Source organism: Bufo gargarizans, chromosome 1 (assembly GCF_014858855.1).
Source record: "Bufo gargarizans isolate SCDJY-AF-19 chromosome 1, ASM1485885v1, whole genome shotgun sequence".
Classification (NCBI taxonomy): domain Eukaryota; kingdom Metazoa; phylum Chordata; class Amphibia; order Anura; family Bufonidae; genus Bufo; species Bufo gargarizans.
In genome coordinates, this window is record NC_058080.1 from 585,758,931 (window position 1) to 585,775,842 (window position 16,912).

General features: G+C 42.1%; 1 protein-coding gene across 2 annotated transcripts in view; it reads right to left on the minus strand.

The window, feature by feature from the left end:
- NOS1 (nitric oxide synthase 1) overlaps positions 1 to 16,912 on the minus strand; it is a 120,353-nt gene that overhangs the window by 82,117 nt on the left and 21,324 nt on the right. For both annotated transcript variants that reach the window (XM_044290759.1, XM_044290766.1), the window contains exons 3-5: positions 7,847 to 7,984; positions 6,106 to 6,251; positions 4,101 to 4,263 (exon numbers count right to left, since the gene is read on the minus strand). In XM_044290759.1, the coding sequence (XP_044146694.1) occupies positions 4,101 to 4,263; positions 6,106 to 6,251; positions 7,847 to 7,984 (447 nt within the window). The remainder of the gene's footprint in view (positions 1 to 4,100; positions 4,264 to 6,105; positions 6,252 to 7,846; positions 7,985 to 16,912) is intronic.

The window sequence follows — 16,912 nt, forward strand, 5'->3', positions numbered from 1 at the left end:
GAACAAAATTTTAAACTGATAAAATGTACAATTTTAAGGGAAAAATATGTTGAATCAGAATTTCATGGTGTCAACAAATCCCCAAAAAGTTGGGACAAGGCTATTTTCACCACTGTGTGGCATCTCCCCTTCTTCTTACAACACTCAACAGACGTCTGGGGACCGAGGAGACCAGTTTCTCAAGTTTAGAAATAGGAATTCTCTCCCATTCTTGTCTAATACAGGCCTCTAACTGTTCAATCGTCTTGGGCCTTCTTTGTTGCACCTTCCTCTTTATGATGCGCCAAATGTTCTCTATAGGTGAAAGATCTGGACTGCAGACTGGCCATTTCAGTACCCGGATCCTTCTCCTACGCAGCCATGATGTTGTGATTGATGCAGAATGTGGTCTGGCATTATCTTGTTGAAAAATGCAGGGTCTTCCCTGAAAGAGATGACGTCTGGATGGGAGCATATGTTGTTCTAGAACCTGAATATATTTTTCTGCATTGATGGTGCCTTTCCAGACATGCAAGCTGCCCATGCCACACGCACTCATGCAACCCCATGCCATCAGAGATGCAGGCTTCTGAACTGAGAGTTGATAACAACTTGGGTTGTCCTTTTCCTCTTTGGTCCGGATGACATGGCGTCCCAGATTTCCAAAAAGAACTTCGAATCGTGACTCGTCTGACCACAGAACAGTCTTCCATTTTGCCACACTCCATTTTAAATGATCCCTGGCCCAGTGAAAACGCCTGAGCTTGTGGATCTTGCTTAGAAATGGCTTCTTCTTTGCACTGTAGAGTTTCAGCTGGCAACGGCGGATGGCACGGTGGATTGTGTTCACTGACAATGGTTTCTGGAAGTATTCCTGAGCCCATTCTGTGATTTCCTTTACAGTAGCATTCCTGTTTGTGGTGCAGTGTCGTTTAAGGGCCCGGAGATCACGGCATCCAGTATGGTTTTACGGCCTTGACCCTTATGCACAGAGATTGTTCCAGATTCTCTGAATCTTCGGATGATGTTATGCACAGTTGATGATGATAGATGCAAAGTCTTTGCAATTTTTCGCTGGGTAACACCTTTCTGATATTGCTCCACTATCTTTCTGCGCAACATTGTGGGAATTGGTGATCCCCATCTTGGCTTCTGAGAGACACTGCCACTCTGAGAAGCTCTTTTTATACCCAATCATGTTGCCAATTGACCTAATTAGTGTTAATTGGTCTTCCAGCTCTTCGTTATGCTCAAATTTACTTTTTCCAGCCTCTTATTGCTACTTGTCCCAACTTTTTTGGGATTTGTTTACACCGTGAAAATTTGAATCAACGTATTTTTCCTTTAAAATTATACATTTACTCGGATATAACGTTTGATCTGTCATCTACGTTCTATTGCAAATAAAATATTGACATTTGCCATCTCCACATCATTGCATTCAGTTTTTATTCACAATTTGTTTAGTGTCCCAACTTTTTTGGAATCCGGTTTGTATATAATAATAACTGATAATAATAATAAAACTCTGCAGAGATGAGACGCGCCTGAAAGAAGGTATCATGGCGGTCTTATCTCAGAATGAAGACGCTGAGGAAAGTCTACATCACAAGAGATGTCACTGGATGGATGAGGTATGTGGTGCTGTATTCTACTGTATATTTTTTAGGGATGTACAGTGGAGGAAATAATTATTTGACCCCTCACTGATTTTGTAAGTTTGTCCAATGACAAAGAAATGAAAAGTCTCAGAACAGTATCATTTCAATGGTAGGTTTATTGTAACAGTGGCAGATAGCACATCAAAAGGAAAATCGAAAAAATAACTTTAAATAAAAGATAGCAACTGATTTGCATTTCATTGAGTGAAATAAGTATTTGAACCCTCTAACAAAAAAAGACTTAATACTTGGTGGAAAAACCCTTGTTTGCAAGCACAGAGGTCAAACGTTTCTTGTAATTGATGACCAAGTTTGCGCACATTTTAGGAGGAATGTTGGTCCACTCCTCTTTGCAGATCATCTCTAAATCCCTAAGGTTTCGAGGCTGTCTCTGTGCAACTCTGAGCTTGAGCTCCCTCCATAGGTTTTCGATTGGATTAAGGTCCGGAGACTGACTAGGCCACTCCATGACCTTAATGTGCTTCTTCTTGAGCCACTCCTTTGTTGCCTTTGCTGTATGTTTTGGGTCATTGTCGTGCTGGAACACCCATCCACGACCCATTTTCAGTTTCCTGGCAGAGGGAAGGAGGTTGTCGCTCAGGATTTCACGATACATGGCTCCGTCCATTTTCCCGTTTATGCGAATAAGTTGTCCTGTGCCCTTAGCAGAAAAACACCCCCAAAGCAAAATGTTTCCACCCCCATGCTTGACGGTGGGGACGGTGTTTTGGGGGTCATAGGCAGCATTTTTCTTCCTCCAAACACAGCGAGTTGAGTTAATGCCAAAGAGCTCTATTTTGGTCTCATCAGACCACAGCACCTTCTCCCAGTCACTCTCTGAATCATTCAGGTGTTCATTGGCAAACTTCAGACGGGCCTGCACATGTGCCTTCCTGAGCAGGGGGACCTTGCGAGCCCTGCAGGATTTTAATCCATTGCGGTGTAATGTGTTTCCAATGGTTTTCTTGGTGACTGTGGTCCCTGCTAATTTGAGGTCATTAACTAACTCCTCCCGTGTAGTTCTAGGATGCTTTTTCACCTTTCTCAGAACCATTGACACCCCACGAGGTGAGATCTTGCGTGGAGCCCCAGAGCGAGGTCGATTGATGGTCATTTTGTGCTCCTTCCATTTTCGAACAATCGCACCAACAGTTGTCACCTTCTCTCCCAGCTTCTTGCTAATGGTTTTGTAGCCCATTCCAGCCTTGTGCAGGTCTACAATTTTGTCTCTGACATCCTTGGACAGCTCTTTGGTCTTTCCCATGTTGGAGAGTTTGGAGTCTGCTTGATTGATTGATTCTGTGGACAGGTGTCTTTTATACAGGTGACTAGTTAAGACAGGTGTCCTTAATGAGGGTGACTAATTGAGTAGAAGTGTCTAACCACTCTGTGGGAGCCAGAACTCTTAATGGTTGGTAGGGGTTCAAATACTTATTTCACTCAATGAAATGCAAATCAGTTGCTATCTTTTATTTAAAGTTATTTTTTCGATTTTCCTTTTGATGTGCTATCTGCCACTGTTACAATAAACCTACCATTGAAATGATACTGTTCTGAGACTTTTCATTTCTTTGTCATTGGACAAACTTACAAAATCAGTGAGGGGTCAAATAATTATTTCCGCCACTGTATGTAATGTCCAAACACATATTTGTTTCACAGTAGGGTTGGGGGGTGGATTGAGAATTTGGCCCACCCTGCCTCATCCCGGCCCCAGACTTCAGGTCACACTGTGTGTGTATTCTGAATTCTGGGGCCTTATACCCATCTACTACATTATCTGTACTTAGAGAGTTACCACCATGTTATCTGTGGTGTTATATAGGAATGCTACATTATCTGTAAAAGCGGCGTGTCCACAGGTTGGGAGGGGGGCGCAATACATGGCTTGCCCCGAGTGCTGGCAACCCAGGCTACGCCACTGGATTGGCCATAGACTCTACAGGAAAATATCCTGGTGGGATGTTGCCCAGGTGGCTGCCTGAGCCCTCCTCAGCTATGGTAATTAATGATCTGTCGCTCCTAGAGTTAATTAACATTGGGGTCGTCAAGTAGTTATGTACCTGGCCGGTGACCACAGGTGCCCTCCTGATTCCTGAATTCAACTGTATGGCCATCCTGAGGCAACTAGAGTAGGAGGACAGAATGTGGCAGCTGGAGCTGGCCACCACAGAGGGGCAACTTCTGAGGAGGTATTGTGTTCTCCTAGGGCATTATGTTATGCTGCATTGTGGTTTTTGATGCTGCTGGAGCAGGTTATTATGTTGCACTGAGGTATTTGGCTCTCCTGGGGCGGTATTTTGTGCCTTATTATGGTATTGCTGGCCCGCCTACTTGTACTATCCCTGCCTTCTGTCACAATGGTAAATCATGGCCTTATAACAACCGATGAGCTCCATATTACAGATCTTTAATATAGCCATGTGCATGGACCATAAGACCCAAAGAGGAACATCTCACCTGCAGTTTGGACCACTGAATTCTTCCCACACAGCGAGCTGCGTTGCGCCATGCATGTTTAGCTCCATATATCAGCTCAGTATCACGAAGCTGGTAGGTATCAGTTTCTTCAATCTCCTTTCTTACTTCTTCCAGTCTCTCTAAGTGAGCCTTAGAGCCAAATCTTCAATAATAAAGGTCACATTTTTTTATTCATCCATGAAATAACATGTAATGTCACCAGTGACAGCATGAGAAATGACAATGTGATGTTACACATTAAAGTCTCATTATTTGCTTATAGATCATTATAGGATTATAATAGCATTAACTATCTAAAACTCATTACCCGTGTGTCACTGGCGCTGGTTTCTCTGATATTTACTGATCTATGATTATACAGATTGTGCAGTCATACATGTTTGGCAATGGTTTTAAAGATGGATAGACTATAGATATCACTAAATATACAACCACAGCCATCCGTATGAGTGGTCTTTTATTAGGTCAATCATTACACAGCGGGGATGCCTGTAGACACCGAGATTGGAGATAACACCGATTCTGGTTGTTTAACCACTCAGATGCCCTAGTCAATAGAGACCACTGCATAAGAACGGTTAGACAGAGAGAGGGGGCTTATTCTGTCCCCAATTGTGTTCCTTCATGCAATAACTGGGTGTCGATTTGTTTTCATGACATCCGATGCAGCCTACTGAAGGCCACTAGGCCTGCCATGTTATCGCTCCTATTATGCACTGCCTCTGTAATATGATGCCGGAAATTTACTATACCGAAGTATTGCAGTATAGTACAAGCAAAGAAACAATCACTGCTTCAGGTCCGCTATGGGGAATAAAAAAAAAAGTTAACAACAGCTAAACTTTTTAGAGATATAAAAAAAATGACAAAAAAAACCCTTTCCCACTTAAAATATCATGTTCTCTCCCACGGTAAACAGTGGGAGATAAAATGCAATAAAAATGATCAAGAAGGCATATGTACAAAATGGTACCAATAAAAAGTACACCCTGCAAAAAACAAGCCAAACAAGAGTTCCATCAACTAACAAAAAAGTTGAATATGGAACATGAAACAACTTTTTTTTTTTTTTTTTAAGTTTTGATTTTGTAAAAGTAGAAAAGACAAAGCAAAAACTATATATGTTTGGTATTGCCGTAATGGTGCTGACTCCCAGAATAAAGTTAACATGTTGTTTTTACTGTGCAATGAATCCCCATAAAGACTTTACCCAAAAAACCAAGTCAGACTTATATTTTTATTTACAGTTTCTCAATACATTGTACAAACCATGAATTTCTGCCATTAAAAAGTACAACTCATTTCTCTAAAAAAAAAAAAAAAAAAAGCCTTCTCATGTCTATGAGGATGGAAAAAATATAAGTTATGGCTCTTAGAATGCAGCGGGGCTAGGGGAGGAAGACACAAATGTCATCCCCAAAGTTGTTGCGGGGTTAAGAGCCAAATTCAAGAAATATCAAGTAAAATACATGAAAGTATAGATCAACGAAGTGCAGCCATAATGCTGCCACTGTTTGCTAGGCCTGAACTTCCTGCTACTTGTGGGGGGTGGTGACTAAAAGTTTTATTGATGATACAGGCAAACAGTGCCAGATTGTGGTTATCCTGCCACTTGTCTGTGCATGCTCCCGAGGCTGCTAGTGAAGTATTTTAGCAGCTTTGGCGCTAAAGGGCTGTGCACTGGTAGGAGCTGCCATAGCTGTGTATGCCCTGCAGCTGTTCTACACAATCTACCGGCGCAGATATGAGATGGCCAGTACAAGAGCTGCTGCTCATGCATGCTTATGTGCTATCCCGTGATCCCGGCCACCAGAGAGGCTGGAGCGATCTCCTACATGTGCAAGCACGTCCACTGCTGCTGGATTGCAGGGTGGTCGTATCTCCTGAAAATGAGCGATCGATGGGATAGAAGAATAATTTGGAAACAATGAATACATCAGTGAGTTATATTAACTAGAAACCAATATACTATAAAATGCATTACCTTTTAATTGAACTGTAATATTGGTCAATGAATTCCTTGGCAAGAGGAAGAAGCTGCTCTTTAGTGCGTATATCTTCTGACTTACGGACATACTGTGGAGGTGTCATGACAGCTCCCATACATATCTGCTGTGTGCAAGATGTAGGCTAGAAGACGAAAAGACTTTATTGTACAAAATCCAGGATCACTGAAGTTCATCATAATTATGTGCGTCCTTTCTGTCCTACCAGTGGTAAGGGCCGCTCTGGGGTACCCTACAACATCCTGCATGTGGCATTTAAAGGGTATCAGTCCCCAGGATCTTGAACTACGGTATTATCTGCAGTACTACTCATGTAAGGAGTTCAGATTACAAATTTTTTCCTTCTGTCCCCCGTTCTTCCACGGTCAGTGCCTGAAGATGCAATAAAAAACACAGCCTGGACTGTTGTGCTATACTGACATAATGGAGAGGACTCCTGTGTGCATGCATGCCAGTGCTGACAATATATTTCAGTGTAGCTCTGACAGCGGAGGAACAGGGGGCTGTAGGAAAATAAAAAAATTTGCAATCTGAACTCCCTATCTGCAGGACTACTCATGTATTATTGCAGATAAGGCTACTTTCACACTAGCGTTTTTCTTTTCCGGCAGAGTTCCGTCACAGGGGCTCTATACCGGAAACAAAATGATCAGTTTTATCCCCATGCATTCTGAATGGAGAGCAATCCGTTCAGGATGCATCAGGACGTCTTCAGTTCAGTCATTTTGACTGATCAGGCAAAAGAGAAAACCGTAGCATGCGGAAAAAAACTGAAGACATGCCTGAATGCCGGATCCAGCATTTTTCCCCATAGGAATGTATTAGTGCCGGATCCGGCATTCAAAATACCGGAATGCCGGATCCATCCTTCTGGTCTGCGCATGCGTGGACCGGTAAAAACGTGAAAAAAGATACAAGACGGATCCGTTTGTCCACATGACAAGCGGAGAGACGGATCCGTTCTTGTAATGCATTTGTGAGACGGAGCCACATCCGGATGCGTCTCACAAATGCTTTCAGTCACATCCAGATCGGCGGATCCGGCAGGCAGTTCCGACGACGGAACTGCTTGCCGGATCACACTGCCGCAAGTGTGAAAGTAGCCTAATAGTCCAGAATCATGGTGACACAGATTCCCCTAAAATGAATGTACACCCCTCTATACTACACTGGACACATTGGGTTAAAGAGGACCTGTCCCCTCTCCGGACATGTCTGTTGTAGTAACGACTTGCCTTCCCCATGTAATGAAACAAGTTCTGGAGCATCTATTCTTATGACTCTATGATGTGCCATTCCTGTATTATTCCTGCTAGAAGTTATGAATGAACTGCCAACCGTTTGCACAGAAAGTCCATATGGGTCTGACCACTTGTGGGGTGTCTCTGCACAGTCCACACTCTATAATCAGTGCTCCCCATGTCAGCCTGTGCATGGACACACCCCTAACTGGTAACACCCATCTGGATCTTCATTGCAAAGGGCTAGTAATTCATTCATAATTTCTAGCAGGAATAATAAAGGAATGACAGTATGGCACATCATAGAGTCATAATAATAGATAATCCCGGATGGTTATTACAAGGGAGATGCATGTAGTTGCTAAAACCGACAGGTCAGGTCAGGTCCTCTTTAAATGTATGTAGATATTGAGGGATTTATACTGATTTGTTCAGCTATTGGCCTCATTTCCCTGGTACCAGACAATGTGTAACTTACCATGGAAGCCTTGAAGTGCAGCGTGTCATGCAGTACAGCATTTGTGTCCCAATTTTTCACTCTCAGATAACGAGGACATTTGGAAGGACTTCCGTTCACCTGGCTCTTTGCAGGGGACTGTCTACCCGAGGCTAAAACCTGGAATTAGAAAAGGGAACAATGCCAGAGCCCACAGGGAAGGAGAGAAGGGAAGAGGGAGAGGTTGTCACTTGTATATGTCTGGTTGGCAGCCCAATGAAGCTGAGCCGTGAAGCCAAGGCAGAAATAAATCTTCATAAAAACCCCAGCATCATTTCATAATTAACTGATTTGGTTGGCACCAGCACCAGACATCATTGTATCTGAAACACTTTCACATTTTACATGGCTCAAACTACAGCATAGGCTGCAGTCCGAATACCAAATATTCTTCAACTAAATACTGTACAAAACATCTCGGGCAGGTATCACGGCAGAAAATGAGTTAGGCCCCTTGCACACGAACGCTTTTTTTTCCGTTTTTACGTTCAATTTATTGCATTCCGTATACGGACCGTATACGGAACCATGCATTTCAATGGATCCGCAAAAAAACGGAAGGTACTCCGTATGCCTTCCGTTTCCGTATTTGCGTTCTGTTTAAAGATAGAACATGTCCAATATTGTCCGCATAACGGACAAGGATAGTACTGTTCTATCAGGGGCCAGCTGTCCCGTTCCGCAAAAAACTGAATGCACACGGATGTCATCTGTATTTTTTCTGGATCCATTTTTTGTGGACCGCAAAATACTGAAAAAGCCATACGGTAGTGTCCAATCCACGTTTTTGCAGATTGGATGTGGATCCATTAATCTAAATGGGGCCGCAAAAGATGCGAACAGCACACCCGCGTGCTGTCCACATCGGCAAGTCCGTTCCAAGGCCCCATGTCCTATTCTTGTCTGTTTTGCAGACAAGGATAGGCTATTTCTGCAGGAGAAAGGAGAAAAAAAAAATGATGGCATGCAGTCGCCTGGTATCTGTGTTTTACGGCCGTGTTTTACGGCTCTTATAGTATAATACATATTGACTAAAAATCTAAACTGAAGTTTTTGAATATTAGAACTATTCTAGTTCATTGACTGTTAGGCCTCATGCACACAAACGTATTTTGTTTCCTTGTCCATTCCGTTTTTTTTTTTTGCGGATGTGGACACAATCATTTCAATGGGTCATCAAGAAATGCAGACAGCACGCTGTTTACTGTCCGCATCCGTATTTCCGTTCCATAGCTCTGCAAAAAATATAGAGCATGTCCTATTCTTGTCCGTTTTGCGGACAAGGATAGGCATTGTTACAAAGGATCCCCCCAAAAAAACGGATGCAACACGGATGTGACACGGACGTCATCCGTATTTTTTGCAGATCCTTGTTTAGCAGATGCAAAATACATCCAGTTGTGTGCATGTAGCCCAATACTGCTGGGGCTGCTGTATGTATGCGTGTTACGCAGCCTTCACATGTGGCAAGTTTTGTGGCAGAAAGTTACTAAAGATCTGATCCATTCATTTGAATGGGGTTGTTCTGGCAGGAAGCACATTCAGATAAATGGAGCTGATTTTCAGTAAGGGTATGTGCACATGGGCGTATTACACGTGGATTTTCCATGTGGATTTTGATGAAGTAAATCCACAGCGTAATACAGTACCAGCTAGGTAGATGAGATTTTCAAAATTTCTTGTTCATAATGCAGATATTCTAAAATGCAGTATTAGGGTGAGGTTTGGATGTAAAGATATTATCAAAACAAGAACATGATTTTATCTTGGGCACGCTGCAAAGACTCCCTGTCTTCTACTGCCTGCCCAAGATCCACAAAAACTTGAAGGAACCCCCTGGCCGCCCTATAATATTGGGGATAGGATCGTTAGCATCTAACCTTTCAAAATACATCGACACTGTTACAACCTGTAGTTGAAAAGATGAGTTCCTATATCAAGGATACAAAGCATATACCTAATACAGACCTCGAAAAGTTGGAAATCCAAACTGACTGGATTATGGGGACACTGGATATCCAGTCCCTATATACAGTCATAGATCACCAACAAGGGATGGAGGCGATTAAATCTCAGCTGATACTAGATGGTTCATTGGATCTATCTCAAATCGAATTTATAGTGGAAGGTATAGGTTATATTTTAAATCACAATTATTTTTTCTTTGAGGGGGAATATTTCCTCCACGGGGCACTTCCATGGGGACCAGGTTTGCCCCCAGCTACGCCAACTTGTTCCTGGCTGACTGGGAGCAGGCCACTATTGGGCCTAGGCTGGGGGCTGACCTGGCCCTATGGCGGCGCTATATAGATGATGTAATATTCATCTGGAAAGGCACAGAAGATACACTGGGGGAGTTTTTGAAAGAAATAAATAATAACACAAGGAATGTGACTTTTACATCGAATGTTAATAAGATGCATACAGAATTCTTGGATTTACAAATTTCCAGACAGGACAGAAAATATATTTGTAGCACCTTCCAGAAACCAACGTTCAAAAACTGTTTCATACTCTTTTCCAGTTGCCACCTGCCGAGTTGGCTAATAAATATTCCGGTTGGGCAATTCCACTGGAGTAACCCCTTAGGGACCCATGACATATCGGTACGGCATGGTTCCCGAGTCTGTAAGGACCCATGACGTACCGGTACATCATGTGTTGTTCCGATCACTGCCGCCCAGCGGGTGGTGATCGGAACAAGGTGCCTGCTCAAATCGTTGAGCAGGCACCTCGACTAAATGCGCGGGGGGGTCCCGTGACCCCCCCAGTGACAATTCAGACCTGCGCTTTGCGGCTTTTATCTGGTGCGGCGGCGGTGGTGCCATCGGGTCCCCATGGGGCTTCCTGAGCGATGCCTTCCTGAGCCATCTGCGCTGCATTCCGGTGACACGCCTGTGAGATCCAGCCCCCTGGATCTCACAGGCCGCAAGCTGTATGATTAATACACACTGTATTACTCATACAGCCAATGCATTCCAATACAGAAGTATTGGAATGCATTGTAAAGGATTAGACCCCCCAAAGTTCAAGTCCCAAAGTGGGACAAAAAATAAAGTGAAAAAAGTGGCTCTATAAAAATATCACATGACCTAACCCCTCAGATGAACACCGTAAAAAATTTAAAATAAAAACTTTGCTAAATAAACAATTTTTTGTCACCTTACATCACAAAAAGTGTAATAGCAAGCGATCAAAAAGTCACACGCACCCCAAAATAGTGCCAATAAAACCGTCATCTCATCCCGCAAAAATTATACCCTACCCAAGGTAATCGCCCAAAAACTGAAATAATTATGGCTCTCAGACTATGGAAACACTAAAAGAATTTTTTTGCTTCAGAAATAAAATCATTGTGTAAAACTTACATAAATAAAAAAAGTATACATATTAGGTATCACCGCATCCGTGACAACCTGGTCTATAAAAATATCACATGATCCAACCTGTCAGATGAATGTTGTAAATAACAAAAAATAAAAACGGTGCCAAAACAGCTATTTCTTGTTATCTTGCCTCACAAAAAGTGTAATATAGAGCAACCAAAAATCATATGTACCCTAAACTAGTACCAACAAAACTGCCACCCTATCCCATAGTTTCTAAAATGGGGCCACTTTTTGGGAGTTTCTACTCTAGGGGTGCATCAGGGGGGCTTCAAATGGGACATCAAAAACAGTCCAGCTAAATCTGCCTTCCAAAAACCGTATGGCATTCCTTTCCTTCTGCGCCCTGCCGTGTGCCCGTACAGTAGTTTACGACCACATATGGGGTGTTTCTGTAAACTACAGAACCAGGGCCATAAATATAGAGTTTGGTTTGGCTGTTAACCCTTGCTTTGTAAAAGTAAAAAAAATATTAAAATAGAAAATCTGCCAAAAAAGGGAAATTTTGAAATTGTATCTCTATTTTCTATTAATTCTTGTGGAACACCTAAAGGGTTAACGACCTTTGTAAAATCAGTTTTGAATACCTTGAGGGGTGTAGTTTCTTAGATGGAGTCACTTTTATGGAGTTTCTACTCTAGGGGTGCATCAGGGGGGCTTCAAATGGGACATAGTGTCAAAAAAACCAGTCCAGCAAAATCTGCCTTCCAAAAACCTTATGGCATTCCTTTCCTTCTGCGCCCTGCCGTGTGCCCGTACAGTAGTTTACGACCACATATGGGGTGTTTCTGTAAACTACAGAATCAGGGCCATAAATATTGAGTTTGGTTTGGCTGTTAACCCTTGCTTTGTAACTGGAAAAAAATTATTAAAATGGAAAATCTGCCAAAAAAGGGAAATTGTATCTCTATTTTCCATTAATTCTTGTGGAACACCTAAAGGGTTAACAAAGTTTTTTAAATCAGTTTTGAATACCTTGAGGGTGTAGTTTATAGAATGGGGTCATTTTTGGGTGGTTTCTATTATGTAAGCCTCGCAAAGTGACTTCAGACCTGAACTGGTCCCTAAAAAATGGGTTTTTGAAAATTTCTGGAAAATTTCAAGATTTGCTGCTAAACTTCTAAGCCTTGTAACATCCCCAAAAAATAAAATATAATTCCCAAAATGATCCAAACATGAAGTAGACATTTGGGGAATGTAAAGTAATAACTATTTTTGGAGGTATTACTATGTATTATAGAAGTAGAGAAGTTGAAACTTGGAAATTTGCAATTTTTAAACATTTTTGGGTAAATTTGGTATTTTTTTATAAATAAAAATGATTTTTTTTTTTCTTCATTTTACCAGTGTCATGAAGTACAATATCTGACGAAAAAACTATCTCAGAATGGCATGGATAAGTCAAAGCGTTTTAAAGTTATCAGCACTTAAAGTGACACTGGTCAGATTTGCAAAAAATGGCCAAGTCCAGAAGGTGAAATAGGGCCGAGTCCTTAAAGGGGTTATCCGAGTTATTTTTTGTTCTTTCTATGTTCCTAACTAAGCAAATGTAACAGCTTTCCAATTCACTCACTGGTTTCTCAGATTTCACTGAGGGTCACATGACCTGTGATGTCAGCTTCTCTCCCTGCTCTGATAAAGGTCGTTTACAAGCCTGTAAACGAGACATCACTGTGCTGGCCATGCCCCCCCTTCACTGCCATCTACTCTCTGCTAGGATTCTTAACCCCTTCAGCTGCACAGCTCTGCAGGCAGTGAGAAGATAATGCTGGGCACTGGAGTTGATATACTAGAGAGAGTATTGCACAAGAAGGTAGGGGGAAGATCCTATGTGTATTAGCAGTGTCATTATACAGGTGGGACATGTAGTCCTACACATACAACATGCAGCAGAGTCTCCCAGTACTCAGGGCAGCTCTTGTATCCACTCCCTTAGCAGTGTCATTATACAGGTGGGACATGTAGTCCTACACATACAACATGCTGCAGAGTCTCCCAGCAGGCAGACATGTCACTCAGGGCAGCTCTTGTATCCACTCCCTTAGCATTGTCATTATACAGGTGGGACATGTAGTCCTACACATACAACATGCTGCAGAGTCTCCCAGCTCAAAGGGCAGCTCTTGTATCCACTCCCTTAGCAGTGTCATTATACAGCTGGGACTTGTAGTCCTACACATACAACATGCTGCAGAGTCTCCCAGCAGGCAGACATGTCACTCAGGGCAGCTCTTGTATCCACTCCCTTAGCAGTGTCATTATACAGCTGGGACTTGTAGTCCTACACATACAACATGCTGCAGAGTCTCCCAGCAGGCAGACATGTCACTCAGGGCAGCTCTTGTATCCACTCCCTTAGCATTGTCATTATACAGGTGGGACATGTAGTCCTACACATACAACATGCTGCAGAGTCTCCCAGCTCTCAGGGCAGCTCTTGTATCCACTCCCTTAGCAGTGTCATTATACAGCTGGGACTTGTAGTCCTACACATACAACATACTGCAGAGTCTCCCAGCAGGCAGACATGTCACTCAGGGCAGCTCTTGTATCCACTCCCTTAGCAGTGTCATTATACAGGTGGGACATGTAGTCCTACACATACAACATGCTGCAGAGTCTCCCAGCTCTCAGGGCAGCTCTTGTATCCACTCCCTTAGCAGTGTCATTATACAGCTGGGACTTGTAGTCCTACACATACAACATACTGCAGAGTCTCCCAGCAGGCAGACATGTCACTCAGGGCAGCTCTTGTATCCACTCCCTTAGCAGAGCAGGGGGAGGGACAGAGATTGTTTTTATTGCCTGAAAACAAAGGGCCAGAAAAGAACCAGGGAAATGAGGAAATATATATTTTTTTTTTGCAATAACTTGCTTAGCTCAGTTATATACCAGATTTTCAGTGCTATATATTTTTTTTTCATAACTTGGACAACTCCTTTAAGGGGTTAAAAGAAACTGTACGGAAGACAGTAAGTTTGAAGAGGAGGCCATAAGAATAAAAGACCAATTTACTAACAAGGAATATCCTGAGGAAATTGCTAATAGTGCATTGGATCGGGTTAAGAGATTAGAAAGACAGACTTTCTTCTCTGATGGTTTGGATAAAAATAAAAATAAAAATATAACACAAAAAGAAACGCAATTGAGAGTCATCCTACCATTTAATGCACATTACAAGAAAGTCCAATATATTTTGAAACAACATTGGCACTATATATTGGACGATAAAACAATAGGACATCTATTACCAAAGGTACCTTTGATATCTTTCATGAAAGTGCCTAATTTAGGCCTTAAAATAGCGCCCTCAATTAAACAACAAAAGAGAAAGAAAATCTCTATGTTCTAAAATTTGACTAATATGAACAGCTTCTTTAGGTGTGGGAGGTGCACTGCCTGTAAACACAATATTCCCTAAAAGAACACTAGAAGTGTCACCCACACAGAATTCGTTTTCCTGGAAAATTAGGGATAGTCTATCCTGTAACTCCTCCAGTGTCATCTACATCATCCAGTGCCCATGTCAGAAACAATATATTGGACGTACAAAACGACCATTAAAAACAAGAATATCTGAACATATGACCAAGATCAAAAATAGGTTCGACAAACATTCTTTGTCGAGACATTTTAGGGAATTTCATAATAAAGACCCTACTAAACTGACATTTGCGGCACTGGAGAAGTTGTATTGACACTGGAGGGGTGGTCTAGGAATGTCTAGGATTGAATCTAGATGAATCTATGAATTCGGGAGTTTACTTCCAGCAGGTCTCAATGCTGAATTAGAGATCTTTGGCTTCTTGTGAGTGGGGGTGGGCGCCTGCCTCTGACGGAAGATTGCGGTGTTGGTATTTTATTGGCATTGTGGTCCACTTGGAGGTGGGCCCCATTCCAATATACTTGCAAGATATCCCACAAATCGATTGTTTATTAAGTCACTTAAATAAAGTTTCTATATCCCCACTTTTATGTACACTTTTTTATATATATATATTTTTTATATATTTTAATCATTTAAGCACTTAAATCTATATGTATATTCGATTGTTTATTTACTTTGGGTATTTTTAAGGAATAAGAATGAATTTTTTAACTTTCGGTACATTGAAATGAATTATAATTCCAATTCAGCAGCTTTGGTCACAAAAACCCATCTGCTGAAAAAATTGCATCACAATCGCATTAGATCCAATTTGTCCTTTTGAAATCTGCTGCTCCAGGACTTATCTATTACCATCTGGTCCACCTTGAGATTCGTTTCTCCAGGGTTTACTTATCACTGAGTAGAGTATAAATAGTGGAGTCTAAGCATATGGAGTATAACCACTGAGGAAGAGGTCAGCAAGACCTCGAAAACGCGTCTGGTGCCGTATATCGATGCTCTGAAAGATTCCACAACTAATCTAAGCATGGCCATGCGATTTTCAAACTCTACGAATGAATTCCGTGACCTGTGAGACGATCCTTCAGCAATACTAGAATATAATGCAAGAAGAGATCTGACCCCGCACCCAAACTCTTGCGAGAACTACACACGGAGCAAGACACAGAAGCAGTCCAAACAACTGCATGAATGTCGGATCCCGCTACAGGTATCGATCCGCTCCAAAGGCGCACACCTGAGTGCATACCAGCCAGTGTAAAGATCTTATACCATCAGGTGGGGTCACCATACTGTGGTCATAGAAACCTCATAGTTTACGGTTCTGATACAACGCTAGACCAAAGCGTGCATGACATATAGGCTGCTACCAATTTAGCGGTAACATCAGATGCGCTAATAAGGACATAATTTGGAATACCTATTCATTACGTTTTTTTTATTGTTGTATTATTTGTTTTTATCTTTGCTGCTTATTTTATTATTGTTGTCCATTTTACCGACATAATTTTAATGATACCAGTATTAAACATTGTGCCTGTCCCATGATGTTTTGAGTGCTTGCCCATTCAGTTTTATTGTATTCATAATGCAGATATTGACCTGTGGTATGGATTCTGAAGTCTGCAGCATGTCAACTGTTTGTGCAGATTTTCACAGCAGATTTCATTCTTTGCAATGTAACACGTGTGGATTTTGGTGCAGATTTGATGCAGAGCAGCAAAAAACACATACAAATCTGTGAGGAAAATTTGCATAAACTCCACTACTGTGTCTATGTACTATTATAAGGTCATTTAAGACAGGTGTTTTAGACGCCGGTCTTAATAACCCTGCGCTGGCGCTCCATGCGCCTAGGGGTACTTTCACACTAGCGTTATTCTTTTCAGGCACTGAGTTCCGCCCTAGGGCTCAATACCGGAAAATAACTGATCAGTTTTATCCTAATACATTCTGAATAGAGACAATCCATTCAGGATGCATCAGGATGTCTTCAGTTCAGTCTTTTTCACTTTTCAGGACGGAAATAAAACCGCAGCATGCTGCAGTTTTATCTCCGTCCAAAATTCCGGAACACTTGCCGGAATGCCGGATCCGGCAATTTCTCCCATTGAAATGCTCTAATGCCGGATCCGGCCCCGAGTGTTCCAGCAAAACAGATCCGGCATTGCGGTCTGCGCATGCTCAGACCGCCCAAAATTTTAAAGAAAATAAACGCCGGATCCGTTTTTCCGGATGACACCGGAGAGAGGGATTCGGCATTTCAATGCATTT